This window comes from Ahaetulla prasina, chromosome 4 (assembly GCF_028640845.1).
Source record: "Ahaetulla prasina isolate Xishuangbanna chromosome 4, ASM2864084v1, whole genome shotgun sequence".
NCBI lineage: Eukaryota > Metazoa > Chordata > Lepidosauria > Squamata > Colubridae > Ahaetulla > Ahaetulla prasina.
The window spans coordinates 115,839,206-115,867,154 of NC_080542.1; the positions used below are offsets into that span (position 1 = coordinate 115,839,206).

The 27,949-nt window shown below is 40.6% G+C and overlaps 2 protein-coding genes across 5 annotated transcripts in view; one reads left to right on the top strand and one right to left on the bottom strand.

Annotated features, from left to right (window-relative positions):
• On the bottom strand, nucleotides 1-27,944 carry LOC131198613 (uncharacterized). Of its 4 annotated transcripts, XM_058183440.1 has the most exons (4): nucleotides 17,939-27,944; nucleotides 10,967-11,069; nucleotides 6,523-6,653; nucleotides 1-1,036 (listed from the first exon to the last, which is right to left on the bottom strand). In XM_058183440.1, the coding sequence occupies exon 1, from the start codon at nucleotides 21,337-21,339 to the stop codon at nucleotides 19,921-19,923; it is 1,419 nt and encodes a 472-aa protein (XP_058039423.1). In that variant the 5' UTR covers nucleotides 21,340-27,944; the 3' UTR covers nucleotides 1-1,036; nucleotides 6,523-6,653; nucleotides 10,967-11,069; nucleotides 17,939-19,920. The 4 variants fall into 4 exon arrangements, with proteins under 4 accessions (XP_058039423.1, XP_058039422.1, XP_058039421.1 ...); XM_058183438.1 differs by lacking the exons at nucleotides 1-1,036; nucleotides 6,523-6,653 and adding an exon at nucleotides 7,880-8,014; XM_058183437.1 differs by lacking the exons at nucleotides 1-1,036; nucleotides 6,523-6,653 and adding an exon at nucleotides 9,294-9,398.
• Nucleotides 9,383-27,949, top strand: part of BET1 (Bet1 golgi vesicular membrane trafficking protein) — a 31,374-nt gene continuing 12,807 nt past the window's right edge. Inside the window, exon 1 of the mRNA XM_058183443.1 lies at nucleotides 9,383-10,813. Coding sequence (XP_058039426.1) covers nucleotides 10,795-10,813 — 19 coding nt within the window. The 5' untranslated portion in view covers nucleotides 9,383-10,794. The remainder of the gene's footprint in view (nucleotides 10,814-27,949) is intronic.

A 27,949-nucleotide genomic window follows, 5' to 3' on the forward strand; every position in this document is an offset into this window, starting at 1 on the left:
TCATGTCAGGATCTGAACCCATGTGATCCAGAATATTTGTCATATAAAGTATTTAACAATACAATATTAGGTCTGAGTGCCAGAGTTGATGTCATTCCAAGATTGGTAGGAAAAAACAGTCCAGTTGCCTTTTGAAGAAAAAAACACTTTTAAGACTGGTGGCAACTACTATTAGGAGAACAATAGAGTTCTATGGAGTCATTCTTTTTTTTAAAATAATTTTTTTTATTTTTTAACAACGAACAAAGATAAACATAAAAATCTCGTCAAACCAATTACAATGTGTTGGTGGGTTGTTTACATATCTTCTTGTGCAATTTCAAAATAAACATCTCTTTCATACATCTGTCTTGCATTGTCCAGGTCTCTTACTCAATCAATTTTTAATTAAACATTAGTATTTTTTCTAATAACATTATTCATTCCATTCTCCTAAATTAGTTTAATTCAAATTACTTCTCTTAAGCTTAACCTCTTTTTTAAAAAAAATCTTTTCTAACATGTCTTTTCTTCTAACCAGTGGTAAAATAGATCCCATATTTTATAATATTGCTTATTTTCTTGTTCTCTAATTTCAAATGTCAATTTACTTATCTCTGCACATTCCATCATCTTTCTAATAATTTCATCTTGCGAAGGTAATTTCTCATTTTTCCAATTTTATTTATTTATTTATTTATTTATTTATTTATTTATTTATTTATTTATTTATTTATTTATTTATTTATTTGATTTTTATACTGCCCTTCTCCCAAAGGACACAATCCTGGCTGCTGTAATAATATTCACAATCAAATATTTTAAATCTCTAGTATATATTTCAGGTATAATACCCAACAAAAAAAACTTCTGGCTTAAGGTCTATATGTTTTTTGACCATTTTCTCCAACCATATGTATATTTTAGTCTAATATCTTTTCGCTTCCACACATGTCCACCACATATGGTAATATGATCCAGTATCTGATGACACTTCCAACATTTTTCGGATTTATCCTTGAACATTCTAGCAATTCTTGTCGGGGGTAAATGCCACCTGTAAAACATCTTATATAAATTCTCTTTATATGCTGTAGACATTGTCATTTTATAGTTATACATCCATAATTTCTGCCATGCCTCTAGATCTATTCCATAACCAAAATTCTTACCCCAAACCATCATTGTGTCTTTTACTTGTTCTTCCTCCAATTTAACCTCCAATAATACCTATATAATTTCCTAATCAAGTTAAATCTTATCAAAACTCGTTATATTATTATAAAAGCCTTCTGCTTTAGAATCTTTATCATATCTGGAGTGTATTTGCAAATAAGAAAACCAAATCATTTTTATGCCTTCTACTTCTAATTCCAGCTTAGTTTTTAACTCACCCTTTTCATTCAGCAATTCATTGTACCTAACAATTTGTTCCTTTTTAAATGTTATTGGATATGAGAATGCCTCAATAGATAATACCCAAATTGGAATTTTTAAAAAGTGATTTTTCTTTATTTTCTCCCAATTTGATAACAACGACTCTCTTACTAAATGTCTTCTAAAATATCCGTGTTTTAGCTTGTCCATACCATAAAAAGAGTTCTATGGAGTCATTCTAAAGGGAAAAAAATGGGTAGAGAATGGAAGCAGTGTAGAATAGTTTTGCTTATTAAAAGTCTTTGCTGATTTGGTACAAATCTGCAGAGAACCAATATATTTTGATCATTTGATTAATTTTCTAAAGTTATCTTAGTTTGGAAAAAAGAATAAGATTAAATGGGATGGTGGCTTGTTGCAAAGGAGCATGCCAACTTCCATCATTTTTAATTACGATAAAGATATCTCTTAGGTTCCACATACATTCTTGGAGAATAAGATGTTGGCATGCCACAGCTTACTGATTTCTTTGGGGGTGTTCTCACTTGCCCAGAAAAAGAGGCAATGGTAAACTGTGAATAAGGGCATTCATACAGTTTTTCATATCTGAATGAGTTATTCTACCTTAGCTAGGGTAAAGAAATAAATGTAATGGTTCATATCAGTCCTTTTCCCTGAAATTGCAATTTATAGCTTCAGTTTGTATTCACTTCATTGGGAGTACTACTAATGAATACTAAGTAATAATGTGTGTTTCTTTAATTAGTCATGTCATTAAAGTAAACAACAAAACTATGTGATGCTGACATCACCAGGTCATGATACTTACCAGATGTGGCATGTTTAATTTAATTAAACATTAAATTAAGAAAATAAAAATCAAGAAAATAAAACCCCCAGAAATTAGTCATCTCTAGAGTAAATGACAACGTACTAAAAAGCAGAGACATCACCCTGCCAACAAAAGTGCGTATAGTCAAGGCTATGGTTTTCCCAGTTGCAATGTATGGCTGTGAAAGTTGGACCATAAGAAAGGCTGAGCACCAAAGAATTGAGGCCTTTGAACTCTGGTGCTGGAGAAGACTCCTGCGAGTCCCTTGGACTGCAAGGCGAACAAACAAGTCAGTCCTAGAGGAGATCAACCTTGACTGCTCTTTAGAAGATTCCTAAATTAGGAATAAATCTGAAGGGCCGGAATAGCTCAGGCTGTAAGGAGCCTGTTATTAGAACACAATAGCCTGCAATTACTGCAGGTTCAAGCCCGGCCCAAGGTTGACTCAGCCTTCCATCCTTTATAAGGTAGGTAAAATGAGGACCCAGATTGTTGGGGGGGGGCAATAAGTTGACTTTGTAAATATACAAAGTCTATACAAATATATAGAATGAGACTATTGCCTTATACACTGTAAGCCGCCCTGAGTCTTCGGAGAAGGGCGGGATATAAATGTAAAAAAAAAAAAAGATGAAACTGAAATACTTTGGCCACCTAATGAGAAGGAAGGACTCCCTGGAGAAGAGCCTAATGCTGGGAAAGATTGAGGGCAAAAGAAGAATGGGACAACAGAGAATGAGGTGGCTGGATGGAGTCACTGAAGCAGTAGGCATGAGCTTAAATGGACTCCAGAGGATGGTAAAGGATAGGAAAGCTTGGAGGAACATTGTCCATGGGATCGCAATGGGTTGGACACGACTTTGCAACTAACAACAACAAAGAGTAAATGATTAACATAACCCAAACTTCAATGTTATGCAGATTCAAATCAGATCTAACCAAAATGAATAATTAATAGAACCTTATAGTTGCATCAAAGTTACATTAACAGGGGATACAAACAGAATCAAAGTGAGGTACTCTATAAAGCCTTATAAGACCACTCCTAGAATACTGCATCCAGTTTTGGTCACCACACTATAAAAAAGATGTTAAGATTCTAGAAAAGTGCAGAGAAGAGCAACCCAGATGATTAGAGGACCGGAGACTAAAACATACAATGAACTGTTGCAACTACTTGGCATGGCTAATTTAGTGAAGAGAAGGACCAGGGAAGTCATGATAGCAGTGTCCCAATATTTGAGAGGCTGCCACAGAGAGCAGGGGGCCAAGCTATTTTCCAAAGCACCTGAAGGCCAGACAAGGAATAATGGATGGAAACTGATCAAGGGGAGATTCAACCTAGAAATAAGGAGAAATTTTCTGAGTGTGAGAACTATCGATCAATGGAACAGCCTGTCCTCAGAAGTTGTGGGAGCTTCATCACTGGAAGCTTTCAAGAAGAGACTGGACTGCCATTTGTCAGAAATAGTGTAGGGTCTCCTGTTTGGGCGGGGAGTTGGACTAGAAGACCTATAAGATCCCTCCCTACTCTGTTAATCTGATAAATCTGTTTCACTGTACTTTTGAAGCAAACCCTATTTTGTGCATTTTGAAATAAATAACATATGCTATTAATATTAATGGGCAAGCTAGACCTACAAATCACATATACCCTCACCCTTGTTTTGAATTTAGAACACCCACCACCACCTCTCAACATCACATTGCTTTTGTAATTCAGCCATAAATTCCAAGATAATAGCAATAATATCTTGAATAGTTTTCCTCCATATATGATACTAAATATGTACACTAATCACCCAGGAGGGAAAATGTTACAATTTAATGCTTCATTTCCAGTGATCTCAGTGTCTTGCCATATTGTTCCCCGGGACCCTCAAATTCTGGAAAACAAAAATGGGGGGAAAGTGGCAAAAGATTTGTTAGGCCCAGGGAGGGATGAGGATCCACCCGTAAGCTTTAGGCAGTTACATCAAGAAAGAAGACACTGGCTAGAAGGGCCATGACCATAATGTTCGTCTTGTGCGCTACTTGATTCATAGATCCTCGGCAGATCCCACCTTTTGTCAGTGATGAAATAAGATTGAACTATTGGAATACAAGTAGTCCTCGATTTATGATTGTAAGCCCAATATTTCTCTTGTTAAGTGAGACATTTGTTAAGTGAATTTTGCCTCATTTTACAACCTTTTTTTTACCATGGTTATCAAGTGAATCACTGCAGATGATAAGTTAGTAACACAGTTAAGTGAAACTGGCATCCCCATTGACTTTGCTTGTCCAAAGGTTGCAAAAGGTGTTTGCGTGACTTTGGGACACAGCAACAGCCATAAACATGCACTTCTATAACTGTCTGGTTTGGTTCTGCAACCCAACAAGAAAGACACAGACTTCAGAGGATAATTAGAACTGCAGAAAAAACAATTGCTACCAATCTGCCTTCCATTAAGGACCTGTATACTACACGAATCAAGAAGAGGGCCGTGAAAATATTTACAGATCCCTCACATCCAGGACATAAACTGTTTCAACTCCTACCCTCAAAACGACTCTATAGAGCACTGCACACCAGAACAACTAGACACAAGAACAGTTTTTCCCCAAACGCCATCACTCTGCTAAACAAATAATTCCCTCAACACTGCCAAACTATTTACTAAATCTGCACTACTATTAATCTTCTCATCGTTCCCATCACCAATCTCTTTCCACTTATGACTGTATGACTGTGTTGCTGGCAATCCTTATGATTTATATTAATATATTGATCATCAATTGTGTTGTAAATGTTGTACCTTGATGAACATATCTTTTGTTTTATGTACACTGAGAGCATATGCACCAAGACAAATTCCTTGTGTGTCCAATCACACTTGGCCAATAAAAAATTCTATTCTATTTTTTTTATTTTTTTTTATTTTGAATTTATATCCCGCCCTTCTCCGAAGACTCAGGGCGGCTTACAATGTGTTAAGCAATAGTCTTCATCTATTTGTATATTATATACAAAGTCAACTTAATTGCCCCCAACAATCTGGGTCCTCATTTTACCTACCTTATAAAGGATGGAAGGCTGAGTCAACTTTGGGCCTGGTGGGACTTGAACTTGCAGTAATTGCAAGCAGCTGTGTTAATAACAGACAGACTTAGTCCGTTGAGCCACCAGAGGCCCTATTCTATTCTATTCTATTCTATTCTATTCTATTCTATTCTATTCTATTCTATTCTATTCTATTCTAAACATGAGTCAGTTGCCAAGCCTCTGAATTTTGATCACATGATCATGGGTATGCTACAAAGGCCATGTAACTTTGAGCAGTCACTAAATGAACTGTTTTAAGTTGAGGACTATCTGTAACGTTTATGGAGATTCTCAGTTATCCAGGTCATGGTTGTCCCAAAGGTGCTTTTTTTTTTTTAACTGGATTTTCTTCTGAAGACAGATTAAGAGAGCAAAAAGATGCTTTCTTATCTTTTTTTTTTCAGGCAAAAGATATGCCAAGTTGAAAATATAGTGCCTAAGGAGAGCAAAATGAGTTTCTGGGCAAAAGCTGAATTCTGGAGAAGCTGCAGAGCATTCTGAAAAAGAATGTAGAACAGATTGCAAAGGATGTTTAAAATATGAACAGTTGAAAAATGCATATAATTCTGTGCATATGCATTTTCTTGTTTAAAATGGAGGACAATCAGAATGCCTTAAAAACTATTATGCACAAAGAAAGGAAATTGTATAGAATGTAGTAGAAAACCTCAATACCACTAACGTTAGGACAGCTTTCAACATCTGAAAGATTCTGCTGCCACAAGGTCAATTTCACCTAAGTGAAGAGCAGCCTGGCAGACATTCAACTGCAAAGGTTATTTTGGTTCCAATGGCCAACCAATTTACACATTTGCAATTACTAGATTCTATTCATATGGCTGTCAGGTGTTGAGTGAATAGCAGGAGAGCCAAACTTGTGTTATTTCTTCTTGGAAACACTAAGTGCTTCTTTCATAAGGGTGGACACTTTCTTTTATGTGGCTGATGCAGCAGATTGTGCTCACAAAATCCCTGTAAGACATTAACTCATTAAAGTGACGGATCACCCTAAAGAGGAAAACCATCTATAAGGGTAGGAGGGAAGGAAGGGGAAAGTAATTTCTGATTCAAAAACCAAGCCAACTGCAAATTTAGATTCAAAGACATAAAAAGCCACAATAACAGCTTGGTAACTTGGTAATGATGCCAAGGAAATCTATCAAGGAGAGAAGACTTAGAAAAAAATATATATTATGTAAGCTATGATACTCGGGGATGTGGAAAAAAAACAATTCATTCATATACTTACTGCTGTGTTTTATTCTATGGAAGACGTAAATGTTCAATAGAAGCCACAATAATATCATATGCATGATATCAGCTGATTGGTAGAATCCATGAATCCTATGTGAAAAGTCCCCAATTGAACCTAGAGAATAGCTTTAATAAATTAAGAGAAAGGAATGATATCAATATTATTTCTTTTAAGAATACAAATAGTCATGCAGAGAGATGGTGTTTACTACACAAGACAAAGACTGCTGTCCTGTTGTAGTTTGTTTGTGTTTGGCTTAGCATATTATAGAATCCTGGCTAATTATTGTTCATAGATGACTATTTATATAGCTTTGCATTGTTTCTGAATTTCACTGATGTCACTTTTCAATAAATCATAATTTAAACAAACTGTGTGGCTTAACATCATACATGACACTAGAATTAAACTTTCTACGCACTCCAAGATTGTTCAGGTTTTTCTAGCTTGGCTCCTTAAAGGGTGAGAATTTTACAATTCCTTTTTAAATAATATTTTTATTTAAATGTTATAGTTAAATAGATAAAAAGAAAAACAAACTATTACTGGTGAAGAATCATGGTAGACTACGTGTCTCTGAAGGAACAGAGATGGTACGATGGCGAGATTGGCAGTCAGAAGGTAAATTCCGGCTGGCAAAATCTCTCTGGAAAAGGGAAAGGCTGTGAGATCACTCTCTTGTATTCCAGACAACCGCTAATAACTGTAGGAACAAAGTTCATGAGCTGAGCAGTTGGGAATTATGAGATTTCCACCAAGTTCACGATCACAATATATACATTATTATATTATTGACACAAAGTTCTCTCAAACCTAACTTCTTAATTATATCTGGAAATTATTTTTCAACTACTTTTCAAATATTAAGAACCTTCCAATCAACAATATATTTTACATGTATTAAATTAGGAAAAAACCTGACATGATAGGTTGATGCAAAAAGTTTATGTATGGATGCATTTATAACAAATAAAACAGGAGTAAAATACTCCTGTTGTTTTCTCTGTGGAACGTTTTAGCAAAACACACTTTTGAAATTGAGACAAAATTTAAGTAAAGAGAAAACCACAAGAAACTCTGTTCCAATTCTACAATTATTTTTCAGAATATCCTTGATTAAATTTATCCACAATATTATAAAATTTAAGAACTATATGTTACCTCCCTCTGCCTAAAGAAAAGCAATAAACAGATATAATGGGAGACATTACTCATCTTTATATTTTCTCAAGCAAAAGCTTCTGTGTTTTCATTTTTATTGTAATGATAACCTTTTTTTTTCTGTAGTAAGATTCAGCAATATGAGATAATGGAAAGATATATAAAATGATAGAGGAGTTCTGTAATACTTTTGACAATGAAGAAAAGAAAAATAAATGAAGTTGTATACGTGAATGATTCACAGTTTCCAAGCAGTTTATTTTTCTGTTCAAGTTGTTTTGGAGGAAATAATCTATAATCTTGTGGTGAATGACCTGAGTTATATCTGTAATATAAAAAGATAAAAGTCCAGTTCTGCTTAAACATTTGAGTTAAAGGAAATTGCAAATTAATTTTAAATAATGTTATAGGACATGAAATGTAACAAAATTACCTAGCGAAGATCCAATAATAAAAATATTTAGCTTAAATATTGATATATTTATATGGTGCTGTTCTGTGCAAACCAGAGGTGGTATTCAGCAGGTTCTGGAGAACTAGTAGCGGAAATTTTGAGTAGTTTGGAGAACCAGTAAATACCATCTTTTGCTGGCCCTGCCATCTATTCTCTGACTCCCGAGTCCCAGCTGATCGGGAGGAAATGGGGATTTTGCAATATCCTTCCTCTGGAGTGGGGAGGGAATGGAGATTTTACAGTATCCTTCCCCTGCCACAGCCACCAAGCCATGCCCACAGAACCGGTAGTAAAAAAAATTGAATCCCACCACTGGTGCAAAGCTTTGTCTATTTACGCAGGTAGGTTTAGTTATTGTTGGGTTTAATAAAAAACAAATAAAATTTCATTTATTTCATTGGGTCTCACTTCTGAATAGATATATATAGTACTGCACTGTTCAAATGTCTAGAGGCCAGACGGTAGAAAAAATGAATTGCTTTTCCTTTTAAAGAACAACACATGCAATTGGATAGGCAAGGCAATTGGACTTTAATTCTAAAACCATTTCTTTGATTAGAGATGTTTAGGCTTAAGTACTGTATACCATCCAATTTAATTTAACAGGGATGTTTCACATTGTAGCTTTATTGGGGGGAAAAACTGGCAGAGGGATTCAAACAGTACAGAAATACATTTTTTTTCCAGGATGTACACCCCTATTCCTCCCTTCCAGAGGGGTATGAAACTCCTCCATAAGGGAGAGAAATAGCTAGAACTTATTCTTCCCAGTCCACTGCACTACCCTTCTGTGTCACCATATTAGATTTTTGTTGCGTCTAAAGGAAGTAAAAATGGCGAAAGCGCAAAAATGTAGGGTTTATCTTGTAGCACCTTTTCCAATTAACAAATGTTATTAAAAGTCATAAGCCTTTTTAAGTGCTAACATTGATAGTTGGAAAAGATGCTACTAGTCTCATGATTTTTTGCCATCAGACAAACATGACTTTCCTCCTGCAACATCTTCAGCAGAAAAAGTGTAAAACTTTTCTTGAGGTCAAAAAACATACTTGAGGCAACCTCTCATCCACAGCTATATGTGTCAGTTTAAAGGGGTATTAACCTTTAAATAAAAAATGGATGAAAACATGAAATTGCTATGATTATTACCTACATGTTTAATGATTGCCCCCTTTGTCCAAATGATGGTTAAGCCTATTGTACCAATTCTATGCGATTATTTTATGAAAGAACAGGTTGTCTTTTTGCAGATGACCTAGTCAGAAGATAAGGGGTTGTTACTTTTCAGAAAGAACTGAAATTGTCATTCTTTTCTCATATTTGTGACCAGTCCTCTGCAAATAAGGTCTAGATTTGAGGTTTGTAGCAAGAAACAAGCCAGACATCTGCAGGGAGAGGAGGGCAGTGGTAAATAACAAGTGTGGTGATAGAATCATAGCAGTTACAATTGTGACAGGCATTCTGATGCAACTATCAAATTGCAACATTTGAATAATCACATCATGCATTGTTTGATATCACTGCAGTTTGCTGCACATATCAGCTAATGGCACCCAAGGCTTGCCCAGCCATTTCCTTGGGTGCCCATCTAGTTTTTAAAGATTCTTTTAAAACTTCATACAATGCTACAGATTGTCCTCGATTTAGGATTGAGCCCCAAATTTCTGTTGCTCAGTGAAACATTTGTTCAGTGAATTTTGCCTCATTTTGCGACCTTTCTTGCCACGGGCTAAGTGAATCACTGCAGTTGTTAAATTAGTAAAACAATTGTTAAGTGAATCTGGCTTCCCCATTGACTTTGCTTGTCAGAAAGTCACAAAAACTGATCACATGGCCCCAGGTCACAAACATGAGTCAATTGCCAAGTGTCCGAATTTTGATCACAGGCTGCAACAGTTGTAAGTGCATGTGAAAAAACAGCCCTAACTCATGTTTTTCAGTGCCATTGTAACTTTGAACAGTCAAGAAAGGAACGGTTATAAATCGAGGACTACCTGTATATGTTTCCCATCTCCTTATAGGACCTTGAATGAAAGAGAGAACTGCGGTAGCCACCGCTTTTGACAACTTTATCGACCCTTTGGGTTTCTTTCCCGGCTCAAAGGTGCTGCTGACATTTAAAGGGGCTTTCAGGCTGGCTTCTCCTGCCAGCTGCTGTCTAAACCTGAAAAGCCGCAAAGGAAAGGAAACGAAATGCTGCTTCCCACTTGGGGTCCGCCTTTATCCGATTGTCCGCTTTCTCTTCCACATATAAAAGCGACAGTGATGGTCCTCGTTTAAATAAATAAATAAATAAAAAAGCATTTATGATTCTAGACTTCACCACCGAACTTTATAGGCAGCCCTTGACGTGCAGAAGAAACCAGGCAGGCTTATAAAAAACTACACTTTCCAGAAATCTACGGGAGTACTACGGGGAAACTACGTTACCCAGAAGGCCTCGCGAGGGGAAAAAATAATGATAGCGAAACTACAATTCCCGGAAGGCTTTTCAGGAACTTAACGCTGTCGTGGCGTTTCGGGGTTTCGGTGGGAATGCCTGAAAGTGTTCCCCGTTTCCTCCTTGCCGCTGAGCGTGTGAACGGCGCTTTTCCGCGGCGCCGTGAGTCTCGGGGGAAGGACTCATCTCGCCTGTCCTGTGACGAATAAGGATGAGGAGGGCTGGGCTGGGTAAGTGGGGATCAAGCACGAGAAGTTTTGCTGTGGGGAGCCGGTCTCTGCGGAGGAGACCCTGTGTTCAGGGGTTCACAGCGCCCTTGCCTTGCCACGATTCAGTCCGGGCCCTCGTCTTCGGGAAAGGCCCCCTTGGATCTGTCAACCTACCTCTTATTCATGAAGGCGAATAGCAGAGGCCTGGTGATGCCCTTCTTCCTTACAGATGCCTTGGGTTCTTTTCCTCATCAAAGGGGTTTAAAACTTAATATGCCTGAGAATTCCATGGCAGATAGAAGAATAGAACAGAAGAATAGAACAGGTAGAAGAATAGAACAGAACAGAACAGAACAGGTTTTGTATTAGCCAACTGTGATTGGACATACAAGGAAGTTGTCTTGGTGCATATGCTCTCGGTGTACCTAAAGAAAACATACCTTCATCAAGGTACAACCCTTAAAACACTTAATGATAATCATAGGCAATCAGGAATAACAAATAGGCAATCAGTAATCAATCAATATCAGTATAAATCGTAAGGATACAAGCAACAAAGTTACAGTCATAAGTGGAAGGAGATGGGTGATGGGAACGATGAGAAGATTAATAGTAGTGCAGATTTAGTAAATAGTTTTGACAGTGTTGAAGGGATTATTTGTTTAGTGATGGCCTTCGGGGGAAAAACTGTTCTTGTGTCTAGTTGTTCTGGTGTGCAGTGCTGTATAGTGTTGTTTTGAGGGTAGGAGTTGAAACAGTTTGTGTACAGGATGTGAGGAATCTGTAAATATTTTCACAGCCCTCTTTTTGATTCGAGCAGTATATAGGTCCTCAATGGAAGGCAGGTTGATTTTATCTGTGAGGTTGTTGTCTCCTACCAGGGGTTAAGCCACATAGTTGGATATTAGAACAGGTGGCAGAGATGCAAAGAGCAGGTGGGATGGGTGTAAGAGGGACTGGCAGTAGAGGCATCCTATAGGTTCATAGGCTTAGACTGAAGGTCCTTGGGTGATTTTGGGCCACATGCACTCAGCTCAGTCTGCTCTGCTGGGCTGTGGTTGGGGAAAAAAATTCAAGTAATTTTATGCACACCATTCGATGGTCTTCTGTCAAAAGTCAGGATGTAAATCTAGCAAATAAGAGCCACAAATAAGGGGCTGTGAAAAATATCTACAAATTCCACGAATCCTGGACACAAAGTGTTTCAATTTCTACTCTCAAAATGATGCTATACTGCATTGCATGCCTGAACAACTAGACATAAGAACAGTTTTTTTCCCCGTGCCATCATTCCGCTCTGCATCATTGAGCCTGATTAGGTGGCTCAGTGGCTAAGACACTGGCTGAGACACTGAGCTTGTTGATCAGAAAGGTCGGCAGTTCGGCGGTTCATATCCCTAGTACAGGTTTCATGTGTGAGCAGGGGGTCAGACTAGATGACCTACAAGGTCCCTTCCAACTCTGTTACTGTTATGCTAAACAACTAATTCCCACAACACTGTCAAACTATTTAAAAAGGCAGTATTACTATCATTATTCTCATCTTCCCTATCTCCTTTTTATGATTATAACTTTGTTGTTTGTATCTTATTTACTTAGTATCCTAATATGATTTATGTTGATTACTTATTTAGTATCCATGGCTACAACCAAATGATAGATAATGATGTATCACTATTATTGTATGTACACTGAGAGCTTATGCACCAGAGACAAATTCCTTGTATATCTAATCACACTTGGCCAATCAAGAATTCTAATTCTAATAAATATAGGTAAAGTATCAGGTATATTGGGTCAGTCATCCTATTATAGTTGGATGGACACATATCTCAGATTTTTAAAAGCCAGCTGTGCTTTGAGACTCAGGTTGTATTTATGGGGTGTTTTCATGTATCTGGAAAAATCATTGTGTTACTGAATAAAGTTGAAGCCAACTGTAGACTATGATGAGAGTGATAAAATACTATCTGCAGAGGTGAAATGCTCCCGGTTCAGACAGGATCACCTGATCCAGTAGTGATGGTGGCTGGTGGTTTGGAGAACCAGTAGAAAAAATCCCTGCCACCCCACCCCACCCCAATTGAGCTGCGCAATCATCAGATTTTTTTTTTTTTTACTTTTAAAAACATTTTTCTTCAGGCGGAAAAAATACTTTTAAAAGTAAAAAAACACACCTGATGATCACGTGGCTCAGCTGGGATTGTCAGAACCCTTTAAAAGCATTTTTTCTACAATCTCTTCAGCTGAAGAGCTTGTTAGAAATGCTTTTAAAAGGTTCTTGCGATCAGGCAACTCAGCTGGGATCGTCAGAACCCTTTAAAAGCTTTTTTTCCTCTGGTGATCCCAGCTGAGTTGCCTGATTATCAGAGGCTTTTAAAAGCATTTTTTATAACCTCTTCGGCCTAAGAGGTTGTAGAAAAAATGCTTTTAAAAGTAAAAAAAAAAAAAGTTGGCCACGCCCACCCAGTCACTACCCACTATCAAGTTAACCCCCACTACCCAGTTAACTACCCACTACCAAGCCACAACCACAGAACCGGTAGTAACAAATTTTACATTTCACCTGTGACTATCTGTAACTTGTTTGTTCTGTATATCTTCCCACATACGGTACAAAGACATCTATCAGTCTCTTTCCCAGGCTATGTGGGAGGAGATTCATAGAGGGCTGGGCTGATAGATTAGACACAACCAAGAAATTGTATCAGGTGGTTCAAGACTACATTTGTAATAAAAACATGGGGCAGCAATGAATATTGAGCTCCTGTGGATGTTTAATATTCAGTCCTGTTTTCATTGTGTTAATGAGAATGAAAAATAGCACTAACTTTTAAAAGAAGCATATAACCCTGCCATTAAAACTCCCATTCTCTGGCCTATGACATCTAGGAATAACTTAATTTTATCAGAAACCTTTTATTGAATGCTAATTGTAGACCTGGAAATATCATTTACTATGACAAAGTTAACACTATACATTATGCAGATAGCGTGCAAATTTTAATCAGCCTTCAAGAAATTCCTAGAAACCTGGTATATTCTGAAAGCATTTGGCCCTGCAAAATAATGAGAAATTTAATATATAAATTAATTTTCTGCAAAGTAATTCAATGGCATTCTATTATAGTGCATTTTGCATAATAATAGCTTACCTTCTCCTATTTATGAACTTTTTTTGGCTCTTGTCAAAAATATTTTCCATTTTATATGGATAAGCTGTGTCTTATTTAGTCAGCTAGCTCTGCAGATATATATGCATTTTGACTGATAAATAGCCTCACCACATTTTTATGTTTTACATAGAAAACTTGGAGAAAATAGAGAACAATAGTGTATGCCATTTTTCTTTTTAAAATTCAGAAGTGCTTGACACTCTCTGACCCCAATCCAAATTCTGAGCAATGTATTCATATCTTGTGCATAGAATGAACAATAAAATCCAGCAGGTCCAGTAATTATCAATTATATATGTAAAAATAAGAACATAGATTTCCAGCATTCATGTGAGGCTGGAAGGACATTAAATTAAGTTATGGCAATATTCCAAAAGTAGACTTGTTCCAGGGCACAATATTCTGGTTCTAAAGATAGTATTTCTGAAATGACTAATGTATGCATGGGGGGGGGGGGTCTCAAAAAAAATTTAATCCTGATTTATCTATGTTCTAATTTATTACCAGCTGTATAAATAATATTCACCGATTCAAAAACTATTCAGAAACTGGAACAGTCTTAATTTTTTTTAGTTGGGCTAAGTAATAATTTAGTGGGTGGGTATCTAAAATTTTAAGAAAAAGTATAAAGGCTGTAGAAAGTTAGCACCCCCACCCTCGTAGAAGAATGAAACATTTTGAGAAATATTAAAAAAGACAGAATGTTATATTTCCCTAAATGAGAAGTGGAGAAACATGTTTTTCTTAAAAGAAAGCAGACTCAGTCTCCCTTCCCCCAGCAGATTTTTGTGCCCATTGAGAAAGATTGGGCCAGCCTATCTACAAAACAAAAGACCTTCAGCTCCAGGGTGAAGGAATTAAGACGTGACCCTCCAGGACATAATAGGATTAACCCACTAGCAGCAGAGTTCACTACATTGCACAATCTCCTAAGGACATTGCATCAGAGTCCAAACTTCAATCAAACTTCTCAGACAACCTACAGAGCTAGCTATGACCCCTACAACAGCCAATAGTATACCTGTTCTTGCACAGAAACAGGAAGTTTAAGTGCAATACCCAAGAGAAGGTCTAAATATCCTCCACTCTCAGTTGAGAGCGGTCAGCTGCTCAGGACCTCAAACCCATGTGGTTCTGCTTCATCATTAAACCATCTTTCCAATCAGCCTCCATGTTTCCAGTGTCTTTCTCCCAGCTTGGAACTGAACCAGATGGATATTTCTCCCAACAAGGAAAACTATCACATGCTACTGGTAGTAATTTAAACAATAGGCATTCAATAATCTCACTTTGGAAAGGTGTGACCTGTTTCACAAATTTGCTGCATCTTACAGTAGCCACTTGGTCTCCAATGACAACATACATCAGCACCATAAGCTATAGGCATGCCCTTTAGGATAAACTTGCTTAGATATGTGGCTTCCCAAGTCTTGTGTGAAGCCTCCAGTTCCATCCTCAAATTGCTGCTGCATCATTAATTTATTAATGCTGCAGGCTATTAGAAAAAGCACCTGAATGGCATTCATTAGTTGCAGTCAATAAAATCAAAATTAGTTTTTTGCCTTTCTCCTATAAACCTGCCAGAGTGCTTTTCATGGATTACGAATAAAATGCTGCATGTCTTTATTTAGGAAAATGAAATCCCATTGATAATGATTTGTCTCCTGACCTGTTTAAACTTCATTTGCCGCCAGTCTCGCCATTAGTGTTCTACATTTCAAGACTGGTTCCACTGCTTTTTCTATCTCAGTGATCGTCAACCTGGTTCCTATTGCCCACTAGTGGGCGTTCCAGCTTTCATGGTGGGCGGTAGGGATTTTGTCTGATACTAAAGCACTTTCCTTTTTTTTAATTTAATTGACTTTTTAAAAAACTTTCATAGCATTATTTAAAAACATTTTCATTAGGCTTTCATAAAATTTCCCATGACAATTTAAATTTCTAAAATATACTATTTGTATCGCCCGCGCATAAATTTAGTTCACGTTACATAAGTGAAACTAAATGGCACTTTAGTGCGACCGCAAACAAAACAGCCTCGTCCCAGAATAGCTTGCACATCTCCCCCCACACCACCCAGCTGTAACAGACAAGCAGAGCTGGTAGCTGGCACCCCTTCCCCAAACCCAATCCATGATGCGTGAGAGGCATACGCAGACGACGATACACGGCGCATTACTGTGGAACCGGTGGGCGGTTAGAAAATTTTACTACTAACAGAGATACAAAAGTGGGCGGTAGGTATAAAAAGGTTGACTACTCCTGGTCTATCTGATGAAAAAGTGGAGTAGAACAAAGTTTCATTAGTGTATATTTTATAGCACCTCTACACAAATTTCCTTGAAGAAGGTTTTTTCCCCATGGTAGCGTCTTAAATGTATTTCTGAAGAATCGTAAAGTGTATCATTGGATAAAAATGATGAATGGGATTCTGGGGAGAAACTAGCTGTATTTCTGTGTTGCATCAGTTATGAAATATCCATCTGGAATTGCAAGAAACATTTCCAGCCTATGATGTATAACTTTTGAATTCTGTCCATATAAATGGTCACTGTACAACTTTTAGATATCCAAGAAATGTGTAGACATAGTTTCATCATTGCTCTATTATTCTAACTATTTGGAAGTGAAGCTCCTGGCCTCCTATGAAATTTATAAACCCATTTTCCTACTTGAGATATTGAGACTCCATTTATATACCATGTTTTCAATAAAATTATTTGTAATTTGTTGATTTTTTAGGTCATCAACATATCTGACTCTTACCTGACCCCATCTTCCTTCTCTTGTCTAGCCACTACTTTTTTATCAGCCAAATTTATAATGAATTTGGTATACCTGTGGGCTGTTGAGTAAGAGGAATGTATATATTAATTATGCACGGATGAGATCTATATGCATGCATGTATTTTAACATAATCACTTCAACTTGCCGCACCCTTGTGCAACATGTTCTATAGGAGCTGAAAATGGCCCTGTAGCTAAATAAAAGTTGCATATCTTGCAAATAGTTTGTAATTCATTTTGTCGTTTTATAGATATATGTTTTTATTTTTTTTTTAAGCAATCAAAACCTTATGTTGTAGTTTCAGAGAAATGGGATATAATCATGACCTAGCGATGTTGATAGGACTATGGCTGCAAATTTTCCCTATATACTTTAAACTTAAAGAGATGTTTTTGAATAGATACTGTATGTATATATTTCTAATTTATTAAAATTAACTATACATTAATAGATTTCAGCAAATGTCCCGGCCTGTTTTCTTATTATAGCCCAGTTGTTAAAATTTACATTCCTGTTAATGATGGAAAAGCTTAATTTTGCGAAATTAGTATGCTTGTAAAGCCATTATGTTTTCCAAAGAAGAAGAATGGGTTACAAGTATAAGGAACATTTGAAATGATTTGGTTGCAACAGAATATATTCTTCTTTATTTCTAACAGCCAAATTATATTTTTCATTCTAAAAGTTAACCTAATATTTTTGTTTCCAAATGAGCTAGCCATATTAGTCTGTGGAGGGAAAAGTGAAGGAAAGTTTTATAGTCTTTTAGAAATGTAACAGATTTATAGCCACAAGTTTTTGTGGATCATGTCCACCTAATCAAAATGGGGTTTTATAGTGTATTGTAGCACCTTAAAAACTATCCAAAAAAATTACTAAATCATTGTAAGTTAGTTCAGTTCTCTAAAATAAATTTAATGACAAATGACTTTGTGTGTGTGTGTGTGTGTGTGTGTGTGTGTATGTATGTAAATAAATTATTAAATAGCATACTTCTTAGGCTATCACTAAATGGCAGTAAATTATTAGGTTTCTGTATCCCATGACAATCATCCAGTTGTATGATAGGCCTAATATGTATGCAGGGTAAATTTTTTACTGAGTTTACAACATAAATTGGGACGCTACAATAGTTCAGCAATTAAGATGGCAGCCTGGGTTTGAGATAGGGTGAGCTCCTACCTTGCTTTAGCTACTGCCAATCTAGCAGTTTGAAAGCATGTAGATGCGAGTAGATAAATAGGTTCCCCTTCGATGTTAACAGTGCTCCATGACTTCATGCTGGCCACATGATGATGGGAACGTCTTCATACAACACTGGTTCAATGGCTCTTGAAATGGAAATGAACACTCCCCTTAGAGTTGGCAACAACTAATGGAATAAAATCCTCAGGGACTCCTTTATCTTACCTGTTATCTTTCAACATATTATAACTTAATTTTATTTAAAAACATTAAAATAATATAGCAATTATGAGCATCTTTAGAGCTGTTAGACGTATTGTGTATGTAAAAATAAAAAACTGCACAAAACAGCCCTGGAGCCCTGGCATTGCTGGCAACGTCCAACCCAAGTTTCTATGTCATGGTCTAGCTTCGGCCACCAGACATAGCTGCGACCTAGGGCTTTCATTCTCCCTATGCCCGGGTGGGCCATGTGTAGGCATTCTAACACCTGAGATCGTAGAGCCAGAGGGACCACCACTCTACTCCCCCAGAGTAGGCATCCCTTATGTACTGACAATTCCCCTTGTCTGCGGGTATATGGTAGAAACTCCGGCCCCACTGCTCCTTGCGGCCAGCCCCTGCGGGCCCAGTCGAGGACCTGCACCAATACCGGGTCCTTGGCGGACTCACGAGAGACATCCTGTGCTGAGATAGGGGAGTTAGACTCCTCTATCAGGAGCACCGGTAGGGATGGGGCTGGGTCGATGACCGCCACTGGGAGGGGCAGCGGCTGAGGGCATCTGGGTGTCCTATGGCGCTGCCAGGCTTGTGCCTCAGCTGGTATGAATATGCCGCTAGGAATTCTACCCACCGCGACATGCGTGGTGACAATATTTGTGGGGTAGGGCGGTCACTGGCTAGTAACCCTAACAGCGGCTTATGGTCAGTGACCAGGGAAAAGAAACGGCCATATAGATAGTCGTGGAATCTTTTGATTCCAGCGACAATGGCAAGGACCTCTCTATCCAGCTGACTATAGTTCCGTTCAGCTGGAGAGAGTGTGCGCGAGTAGAACGCTATGGGTGCCTCCAACCCGTTTGGGAATAGGTGGCTGAGGACAGCCCCAACCCCAAATGGCGAGACATCGCAAGTGAGTGTTAGGGGGAGCTTCTCATTGTACTGCACCAGGACAGCGGAAGATGTTAGGAGCCGTTTGACAGCTTCAAAGGAAGCTGCCGCGGCTTTAGACCAATTCCAAGTTGCGCCAGCATCTAGGAGGCAATGGAGTGGCTCGGCCACTGTCGCTTTATGGGGAAGGAATATAGCATAGACATTTAGGAGGCCTAAGAAAGCTTGAAGCTTGGCCTTGGAAGTGGGCGTGGGGGTATTTCGAATCGCTTCGACCTTTGAGGGGGCCGGACGGATGCCGTGAGCATCCACAAGGAACCCCAAGAATTCAACTTGGGGCACTCCGATCCGACATTTGTCCCTCCGTAATTTCAACCCCGCCTGGCGGAATCGGCCCATCACAGCCTTTACCTTGGTGACTAGTTCTGGGAGATCCTTCCCTGACACCAGAACGTCATCAAAGTAAGGAACAACTCCGGGGAGGCCATAGAGCAACCGCTCCATGAGTCCCTGGAATATTCCCGGTGCTACACTGACTCCAAATTGGAGTCGTGTACACTTGAAAGCTCCCCGGTGGGTGACGATTGTCTGCGCGATGGCCGTCTCCTCATCCACCGGGAGCTGTTGATAGGCCTGTGCCAAGTCTAACTTTGCAAAAACTCGGCCCTGGCCCAGGGAGTGGAGCAAGTGTTGCACCACCGGGACAGGGTACGGATTGGCTTGGAGGGCTTTATTGATCGTCCCCTTGTAGTCCGCACAGATCCGTCCGGCTTCAGGGGGGTTACGATTGGGGTTTCCCATTTAGCGTGATCAATGGGAACCAAAACGCCCTGGGATATCAGTTTATCCAATTGTTCATCTACTCTCGGTCAGAGTGCTAAGGGGACCCTTCTTGGCTTCAATCGAATGGGCTGCACCTGGGGGTCAAGCTGAAGTGACACTGGGGTTCCATTATATTTACCCAGGGTGTCTTCGAAAACGTTAGCGAATTCGCTGGCCAATGCTGATGGCACATCAAGGAGAGTGGTATGGACCCCTGCCACGTTTAGGCCGAGGGCAGCGAACCAGTCCAGCCCTAGGAGGGTTGGCAGGTCGCTCCTGACAACGATCAGTGGTAAACTGCCCTCAAATTTCTGGTATGCTACCCTGAATCTGCCCATGCCCAGGGTTGGGATCGTTTTCTCTTGATAGTCTCGCAATGTCACTGCACAGGGCTTGAGAGCTCCCTTTTCCAAACTTGGAACGAGATGTTTCAGGGTAGACCAGGCAATAAGGGAGCGCGACGAGCCGGTGTCCACCTCCATATCGCACTGTGCCCCTTTGAGCTGCACCGACAGGTGTATTTTGTTGGTTGGTATCGTGGAGGTGGCGAAGCTGACGACGTCGTCGGTAGAATCGGAGGCGGTGAAACAGGCCCGTTGACGCGCCATCGGCTTCCGGGTTGGCTTCTGTGACTTGGTTCGCTCCAGGGCATCGTCGCTGGATGGCAGGGTTGCCCTGCACACTCGTGCCAGGTGTCCCCGTTTCCCGCAGCGGCGACATACAGCTGTTTTAAATTTACAGTCGCCTCTCGCGTGGTCTCCTCCACACCCCATGCATGGATTTGGCAGGTGCTTGTCGGGGAAGTCCCCTTGCCGCCTTTGTCGGAGATTTAGGCGGCGCACGTCTGCTTCTTCTTCCGACGAGCTCTCTTGAGTAGCATCTTCATGGTGGACGCCCAGGGGGCGATCGCTCGTTAGGGATCCCCTCTGGTGTCGCTGGAGCTCTGCGGCCGAGTCATCGGCCATTTCCGCAGCTCTGGCCTCAGATAAGGCCGTGGAAAGGTCTAAATCTTTTCGTGCCAGGAGGCGCCGTTGGAGTCTCATGTCCCGGACGCCACAGACCAATTGGTCTAACAACATGTCATCCAGGAAATCTCGAAACTCGCATTGGAGGGCGGCCGATCTTAAGGAAGCCATATATGCGTTGATCGTTTGTTCTTCCTTTTGTACACAATGCTGGAACGCGTGCCGGCGGGCGATTCGGGATGGGGCGGGAGCATAGTGATTCTTCAATTTTTCCACTAGTGCTTCCCATGTTAACTCAAAAACTAGTTGTGGGGCAGCGAGAGCTCGAGCGGTACTGAACACTTCGCTGCCGCATGAGCTTAGGAAATAGCCCCGTTTCCTCGCGCCGGACAAATCCGCGAGGTCATTGGCGTGGAGGAAACACTCGAAACTCTCGATATACTCGTCCCACTTCTCGGATGAAGGGACGAACGGTGAAAAGATTGGCAATGCACCGGCCATAATTGTTGCGAGTCGTGAGGTAATTTGCTCTGCAAGGCACTTTCCTCTCTGTCCATAGCTCGGATTTAATGTCGGGAGTATCCCACCTTCGTCGCCAGTGTTAGATCCGAGACTGGCCCAATAAGGACAGAGGCGAGGCTGCCATGAAACTCCAACTTTATTGGCATACAACAGACTAGAACAAACGCTAACCTTCCAACAACTAGACAAAACGCTTCTGAGGAGAAGTGCTGGCGTTGACAGCTACAAAGAAGTAGCTGTCAAATGGGGAACCAATGACGGCTCTTCCCGGTTCCCGCTCTTTCTTGTTGCCTGCGCCTCAACCAATCAGTGCGCTGCTAACCAGCTTGGCTGAGGCAGACAGGACGTAGCCGCGAGGACTTAACAGATGTCTCTATAGGGGTGCCAGTAGCCGATCTTACCACCACTCGAAGTGACTCTCAGTCACATATCCCCATTGGCAGCCGATTAAAGATGTTTGCCAGCCAGTGGAGGGATACCATTACTGATGCTTGGGCATTACAAACAGTAAGGCTCAGGCTCACCCTAGAATTTTGTTCCAGTCCCCCACAACAAAAGGGCTATGATGGAGGCCAAGATTCAGCATTTGCTGGATATCAAAGCCAGTGGCAAATCAAGGCCAAAGCCAGTGCCAGTGGGTCAGAAGGGTCTTGGCTTTTACTCCGTCCTCTTTCTGGTTCCCAAGAGTTCGGGCGGCCAGAAAACTATTTTGAATCTGAAGGAACTCAATGTACACATAAAGTACAAAAGGTTCAAAATTCAATCCCTTCATACTATCCTGGGTTGCATCAGACAGGGACATCTTTTAACATCAATAGATCTAAAAGAGGCATATCTCCACGTCCCCATCAGACTGTCCCACAGGAGGTTCCTCAGGTTCTCATATGCAGGCCACCATTGGCAGGCAATACAGGGCACTCCCCTTTGTCTTCTCCTCGGCCCACAAACCTAGATGCTGTAGTAATGAATCTGCGGGCAAGGCCCATCCACCTGCAATGTTACCTGATAATGTATTAATTCAGTCATTGTCCCTCAGGGAGGCGGAACAGGACCTTCAAATCACGGTCCAAACTCTCCAGGATCATGGATTTTCTATGACCTGGGAGAAAAGCCAATTGATACCATCCCCCAGCCTAACTCATCTAGGGGCAGTGATCAACACTCACTTATCACAATATTTCTGTCTCAGGAATGTCGAGACAGCATAAAGGAGATGGTGGGACAGATCAAGTCTTTAAAGCTAGTTCCCTTACTGCTCCTCTCCCAACTATTAGAGAATATGATTTCCTATCTGGCTATAGTCCCTTGGGCTCGATTGCATACAAGGGCCTTACAATGGCTACTTCTACCCAGTCAGAGATCAGAGTGTAGCAATTAAATGTCCAAGATCAGGGTTCCCAAGCAGGTTCTCTGATCCCTGGACTGGTGGACATCAGCCACTATGGAGGAAGGATGTCTCTTGGTGTTAACATCGGATGCCAGTCTATTCAGCTGGGGTGCCACCTGAATTCCAAAGTGACTCAAGGTCGGTGGTCTCAGCAGGATCTGCTCAACAATATCAATTGGCTGGAGCTGAGAGCGGCTCATCTGGCTCTATGCCACTTTTAAACTGACTTGTCAGATCAACACGTGATTCTCTTGATGGACAATGTGACTCGCCAAAGCGCATGTCAACGGGCACCCATTCCAGGGTCCTGATGCGCGAGGTGAAAGACTTACGTCTCTGGGCGGAGAAACATCTGCGGTCTTTATGAGTGGAACACATTTCCGGAACGTCCAACACCCGAGCAGAACTATCACCCAGTCTGAATGGCAACTCCACCCAGATTTATTTTACCAGATAACAGAAAGATTCAGGATTCCGGTCCTGGATTCATTTTCCAGTCCACAGAACACTCAACTTCCAAGATTTTTTTCCAGGTTCCAGACACCAGCGACTGAGGGGGTCAATGTCCTCCGTTGTCTGTGACCAGCCAACCTGTTGTATGCCTTTCCTCTGAACCCCCCTAATACCAAGAGTCATCAGAACGATCTTGGAGGAGGAGTCAGAGATGCTGATGGTGGCACCTCACTGGCCACGGCGTTCATGATTTGTGAATCTGATGGCACTGTCCACCTCACAGCCCTGGAAAATACCACCGCACAGGATCTCCCTCAGCCAAGGTCCCCTGCAACACCCAGACCCTCAGTGCTCCAGTTGGCCATTTGCACTTGAAAGGGAGATCCTCAGGAAGGGGATATTTCTCTGGCAAGGTAATTTCCACTATTCTTGCTTTCTGAAGGGTATCAATGAACAGGATATATGAGGCCACAGGGGCTTCATTTTGTCGCTGGTGCACCAAGGAGAAAGTAGTACCTACATCAGCAACACTTCTGTGAGTCTTGGATTTTTTACAACTGGATCTTGATAAAGGATTATCTACAAATACCCTTCACAGGCAGGTAGCTTGCCTCGGCTATCATCTCACCAGGCGAGGGAACAGCTCCTCTTTCTCAGTACCTGAGGGCATGTAGTTTTTTAAAAGGAGTGTCCAGCCTGTTACCCCCAATGGTCCACAGATACCCAACTTGGGAACTGCCAGTCATCTTACAGGCGCTCACATCACCTACATTTGAGCCCTTGGGATCAGCCAGCATCAGACTATTCACATTCAAGTTTGCCTTTCTAGTAGCAATCACGTCTGCACACAGGATTTTGGAGCTGGCAGCCCTATCGGTCGTCAAGACTTGTGCATCTTTCACCTGGATAGAGTTGTTCTCTGTTTAGACCCGACATTTATTCCAAAGATTAGCACCTGGTTCTACAGAGTGCAGGAAGTTATTTTACCAGACTTCTGTCTGAAACCCAGACATCCACGCAAAAAACATTGCCATCCTTAGCTGTCGGCAGAGCTCTACATAAATACATAAAGCACAAGGCTTCATTCCAATGGACGGAATCTCTGTTCATTTCATTTCAGCTCCGGTCTATAGGTAAGAAGGTGTCACCATCCACCATTGGACATTCGCTCAAAGCTTTCATTGCATTGGCCTACAAGGCCAGGCCCGCACCACACCGCATCACAGCGCATTCAACCAGAAGTACAGCCACCATAGCGGCCTGGGCTACACAGGCCTCAATTCTGGAAATTTGCAGGGCAGCCACTTAAGCTTCTCCCTCTCCATTTGTGAGGAATTACAAGTTGGACAAGTCTGCTTCTGCAGAAGCAGCATTCAGGAGACGAGTGTTACAGCGAGTCCTGCCAGCCGAGGGACCCTGGACCAATCTATCTCTCCCATCCAACGACAATTTAGCTTGGGTATATCCCATGCTTGGACTCTCCAAGTAGCGCATAGGAGAAGGAATGGTGGACTTACCTGAACGTTCTTTCTTTGTGCACTACAGGAGAGTCTAAACCCACCCTGGTTCTATTATGGGACCAGGAGGTCAATTTCATCAGTTGGACTATGTCTTCTCCAGATCCTGGTCTTCATTGAAAAAACTGAGGCTCAGCCGGGAGGAGGCATGGCCAAAGAATTTGCAACTCAGTCTCTGGCCAATCAGACAAATTGAACCCATGCTTGGACTCTTCTGCAGCGCACATAGAAAGAACATTCAGGTAAGTCCAACATTCCTTTTAGCCCATAGCTATCTTCCAAAAATATGCTTTACTTTACTATTGATAGTATGATAGTTGCTTCCAAAAGTGCTTTTAATACTGGATTTTAAATTGATGTTCTATTAAAAGTGCATCATAAAATCAAAGACTTAATGTTATTTAGCAATTGTTCTAAATCAGTGGTCACCAACTGGTAATCCGCGGGCCACTGGTGGTCCGTGAGAAAATGTTGGTGATCCGCGGTGCACCCGGGTGGAGGAGCTGCTCCAGGATGAGCAATGGCCAATCCTGAGACTAGAGCGCTGGAATATGGGACTGGCCAGGAAGCTCATGGTGGGGCTGGAAATCTCCGCCGTTGAGGGAGGTTCGTGCAACTTGCAACTTTGCAGTGCAGCCTTCACCAGTCAGAATGAAGTAATGGTGCAAGGGGCAGTGGCAGTGCAGGCGGGCCGAAGCAATGGGTGGTGGGAACCCCGGGCTGTTTCTTCCCTCTGCTGTAGCTTCCTGTTGGCTGAACCCACCAGTGGCTGTCCCCGTACCTTGCCCTCCCTTTCCAATCACTCCTCGCCTGGCAACGGAAGGGGAGGGGAATGTAGATTCGCTCCATATTCCAGAGCGGGAGTGAAGCTTCATCTCTTGCTGGATCTCGCCAGCCCTTGTTGGTGTTCTGTGCACCTCGGTCTCTCGGGGAGATGCTTGACTTCCTCTCAGAGAGAAAGAGAAGGGGAGAGAGGAAGAGAGAGAGAAGGAGACAAAATGAAAGGGGGGGAGAGAGTGAGAGAGAGAGAGAGACAGAGAAAGAAAGAGAGAGAATGAGAGAGAGAAAGGGGGAGAGAGAGAGAATGAGAGAAAGAGAAGGGGGAGAGAGAAAGAGAGAAGGAGACAGAATGAAAGGGAGAGAGAGAAAGAGAATGAGAGAGAGAGAAATAGAGGGAATATGAGAGAGAATGAGTGGGAGAGAGAGGAGGAGAGAGAGAATGAGGGGGAGAGAAAGAGACAGAATGAAAGAGAGGATGAGAGAGAGAATGAGAAAGAGTGGGAGAGAGAGGAGGACAGAGAGAAAGAGAGGGGGGGAGAGAGAGAGAGGAGGGAGAGTGCCTGAAGGACCCCATCCCATCACTGGGAATCCAGGCGCTTCAGCAAGCACTGGATTCGTATTAGTGGTCTGCAGGATTTAAAATTATGAACTTGATGGTTCCTGAGGTCTAAAAGGTTGGGGACCCCTGCTCTAAATTATACTTAAGAGTGTGTTTTGTTTGGCTTCTGTAATTCCTACATAAATAATTGCCATCTTGTACTGTACAGATAATCCTCTTTTAGCAATTAGACGGTGACGTCTATGATGGGGTTGAAAAAGTAACTGTGACCAATGCCCACGTTTACACTTTTGCTGCAACAGAAGTAAAGCTGAAGTAAAATCATAAGCATAGTCATGGTTACATGTTTTTCACTTAGTGATTACTTAATGACTGAGTTGCAGTTGCTAAACAAGGACAATCTGTAATGCTTTTACTCCTGAAGCTTTCTATGTATGTCACTTCAAGATTATTTTTAACCAGGAAGTGGCATACATGTTTTAAATAAATGAAATAATTGCTTACAAACACAATTGGGTATGTTTGAATATTTATACTTATAGGCAGCTTCAACTGAAACTGATTTTAAACAACTTACATTTTCAGTTTACAGGAAAAAGATGTAAACAGTACAATATTATGTCATCAACCTACATTAAAGTACAATCTAAAAGTCCCTGTAATGTTAACTTATTAGAAGAGACATTCAATTATTTCAACAAGAAGCCTTTTCCAATAGTTAATAGTTCTTCCTAAGCACCCAAAGAATGGATGCTAGCCTGAAGTAATTGTATAACCTTTAGAGTTAAATTTAAATTCAGTTCAATTTTAACTATTTTCTTTGTTTTACTCTTGATTTTTTTTTGTAAAAATTGCGAAGAGGCAGAGAGCCAGTTTAATCTTGTGGTTAAGGGGAATACATCTAGAAACCAGGAGACCACGAATCTTAGTCCCACTTTAGGCATGAAAGATAGCTGTTTGACTTTGTGCCAATCACTCTTTCTCAGCCATTTCTCAGGGCTGTTGTGAAGAATATAGTAGGAGGAAGATATGTTTGACGCCTTCAGTTATTTATAAAAATAAATAATTGGATTATGATCACAATTGGGACTAGAATCTTAGTTCCAATTGTTGACTAAAATGATGCAAAGTATTATCATTGTATTCTAACCTAATCTCAGGATTTCCCAAAAGTGATGTTGGCACAGAGAAAACCCATCTATGTGGTCCACGATGATAAATAATAGTCTGAAAGGAGTCGTCCCTTGCAAAATGTTATCAATAGTCAGATACCACTGGGAGAAGGTGATCCAAAATTACAAAATTATAAAGTTTTTTAATTGCTAGTCTTGCCTAGTCTTGCTATCACTGCCTATTCTTACTGAAGAAAAAGGCAAGGAACAATTTCTAAGTTTTAAAGAGTAGAACTTAACGCTTGGGGAAGATGATGTCTTTGATTTTGTGAAGTGCAAGGAGAAAGAAAATAACAGATCCAATTTAATAGATGATCCAGATATGTACACCCCACTCAGAAAATCAAAGAAGGGGAAGAGAGATGTATTTTAATATATTTTCTTTAGAAAAATGTTAACAGGATATGAAAAGATGATGGATTTGGATCCTGAATTCTCTTTGCAACCCATTGGATTGGGCTGCAGACTGAAAGGCCCTGAGGGTAACATAAATTAATCACCTTTGTATGTGTTCTTTCTTCCCTTATTCATTACTTTGACCCTGTTCAATTTTAGATTATGAAAGGTTTAAGTTGTTCCTATTGTATGATGACATTACTTGCCTGTTCTTTTAAAACAGGGGATTTTAATAAAATTAAGGTGTTCTTTCCCTCCAGAAATTATATTTTCCCGTCTGAATTTCTGGTGCTTTAATTTGATTGGGTTGTTGTTGTTGTTTTTT

What these genes read in the sequence shown, in the direction of transcription:
- LOC131198613 (XM_058183440.1), bottom strand. Translation starts at nt 21,339, where the DNA reads ATGGCCGGTGCATTGCCAATCTTTTCACCGTTCGTCCCTTCATCCGAG.